Raw genomic sequence first — 2,501 nt, 5'->3', positions numbered from 1 at the left:
TTCTATATGATTGAACAACTCATCCTATCATAAGATTTTGAACTATTTCTATCAACCCGTGCTTAGTTATCTCTAATTACATCATCATCATTAATTATTATCAAATTACAAAGTGGCTCTTATGTGTAGCAAGGTAGACCGTCCGTAAGGGCACTACAACATTACTATCTGGTTGCATGTACACATAGCAAAGTAGACCGTTCAAATGGTGTCATGCCCCATCTTTGGGGAGCGGGACCGGTGCTATACGGAGATATCCCAGTCGAGCAAGCCTACTTGATGCCTACTATCCAAACTTACCCATGAATAATTTGAGAATCAATAACAAGAGATAGACATGATAGGATAATGGGTACAACACCATTTTCCATTACTTAAAGGGCTTCACTGACAATTTCCAAAAGCTTACAAGTTCATATTTAAAAGTAGAACATCCAATAACTATAACATTTATAGTCCATATCCCCAAATGAAAACACAATAACAATATGTCTACAGAGCCTCTAAATGAAACAAAAGAGTAGTATGAAAATACTGGTAACAAGGCCCCGGATATCCCTCAAAAGCAATATACAAGATAATAAGACAACATATGGGCCCCGGTGTAGAGTAGGGCTCACCAAAATCTGCTGAGTGGAGGGTATGCTGCTGTCAAGGATCAGCACCGCCTGCTGGGGAACAACCTGCATCCATTAAAGATGCAGCGCCCCCGATAAAAGGGACATTAATACATATGAAACTTTACTAATATATAAAGTTAAATAACTTCTCATGGAATGGAGTGCAAACATAAAAGGAGAGAATCATGGAAGCAGTAAAAAAAATCAATACATATTTAAATGCCATATTGAAACAAACTAATCCTTCAAGTAAGAATTAACAATATAGGTTTGGAGATCCTTAATACCGATACACAATCATGCACATGGAAAAAATTATGTGAATGTCTATGAGATGAACATATTTCTTATATATAAAAGTATTTTCGGGAGTATCATTAGGTCTCCGAGGAAGGATGGGTTATAAATGCCAAAGCTCAAAACTATACGTCCCGATATAGGAGATGATAGAGGAATAAATTCACGTTATGATATGTTGAGAATATTTTCCTTGATAGGGATGAGTTGATAGCTAGCAAGGACCATATAGACCCACACGATATTGTAGTAAGATGGCTTCACCGATCAGGCAGAGATCGGATGCCATGCTAAATTTCTGGGTTGGTTGCTCGTGGGTTGGTTTTTGGTATTTTTGTTTAAATTTTTGTGTTTCTGTAAGCTTCCTTCATGTGGGATTTTGATTTCTATAAGTTTTCTGCCGTTCTGTCTCTGCGTACATTTCATAAGTGTCATGGCTTTCTCAAGTATTCTGATTACTAAGTTGTAGCGTGGTAGTATTAGACTTTAATCTAGGTGATCAGCAACTAAAATCTTAAGGTTAGTTTTCGTATTTTACCTCAGTACCAGAAATATCTACTTAAGCTATGTAACTTATGAAAAATATTACTACAGTACTAATTTAGTATTTTCCAATGTAACCATACACATAAAAAGAAAGAGGTGGCTACTTAGAGAAATTTTATGGGACATGGTTTAGACTTAGCATCATCGAGTGATTAAGCAGTGAAAATGGCATGAGACAAGAAGCAAAATTCGCTAAAATATAGAGATGAGATAGAGCTATTTAGAAGGAGGTACCTGTTGCATTGTTGGAAGAACCTCTGCCTTAAGCCAGCAACAAGAACAATTGGAGCCTTGGCATGAACTTGACAAACTTTGTGCCTTTTGTAGTACTTCTTTGCTCCACTCAAATCAACTCCACATTTCTCCATTTTACAACGGGGTCCTCCACCACCCTTACTATTTGACCCTTTTCTCTTTTCAAGATTCAGTCTTTTCCTCTTCAAGTTACTCTCCTCAATTAGCTCTACTCCAACATTCTCCTCTTCTTCCTCCTCCGTTTCTTCCTCTTCATCAAAGTCGTTGTTTTCTGCTGTGTTCTTCAAAGGCATACCATAGATATGGGTTGCCATGCTTTTCTTTAATATGAAGGTTCTAGTAAGCTCAAAGAGGAGAGATAGAGTTTGCTAAAGAGTACATAATGAATATAGGATGGGCATGCTAAGACAAAAGGTGAAAAAAGCTTGTGAGGACCACAACTACAATCACAACCAGTGGCGGAGCCACATATAATTAAGGAAGTTAAATTCAATACCAGGAAAATTATACCTTACAAATAGAGTTAATTAGCTTTTGATGTTAATTAGGCACAATATTCATTTCTTTACATGGTAAGGAAGCTAGATCTATCCGAATTTTTTGTTTCTCTAATGTTGGGCTTTAATGTTATATTTGTCCACGTTCTAGATGTTTAGTCTTAGACGTGTGGACGCGTTAGAAGTATGACATGGTTATTTATCTCCTAATATGGTTTGAGACAATCTTTAGTTATTCAGTTAATTTTTGGAGTTGAGTTAGACACAAGGTGATATTAACTTTTAT

General features: G+C 36.5%; 1 protein-coding gene across 1 annotated transcript; it reads right to left on the bottom strand.

The window, feature by feature from the left end:
- Positions 1–341: 341 nt before the first annotated feature.
- On the bottom strand, positions 342–2,079 carry LOC117276789 (squamosa promoter-binding protein 2-like). The gene is made up of 2 exons (XM_033656175.2): positions 1,698–2,079; positions 342–683 (listed from the first exon to the last, which is right to left on the bottom strand). The coding sequence occupies exons 1-2, from the start codon at positions 2,030–2,032 to the stop codon at positions 659–661; spliced, it is 360 nt and encodes a 119-aa protein (XP_033512066.1). The 5' UTR covers positions 2,033–2,079; the 3' UTR covers positions 342–658.
- Positions 2,080–2,501: the final 422 nt, after the last annotated feature.

This window comes from Nicotiana tomentosiformis, chromosome 10, assembly GCF_000390325.3.
Source record: "Nicotiana tomentosiformis chromosome 10, ASM39032v3, whole genome shotgun sequence".
Classification (NCBI taxonomy): domain Eukaryota; kingdom Viridiplantae; phylum Streptophyta; class Magnoliopsida; order Solanales; family Solanaceae; genus Nicotiana; species Nicotiana tomentosiformis.
The sequence above is the reverse complement of the archived record's forward strand: the minus strand, read 5'-3'. Positions and strand labels throughout refer to the sequence as shown.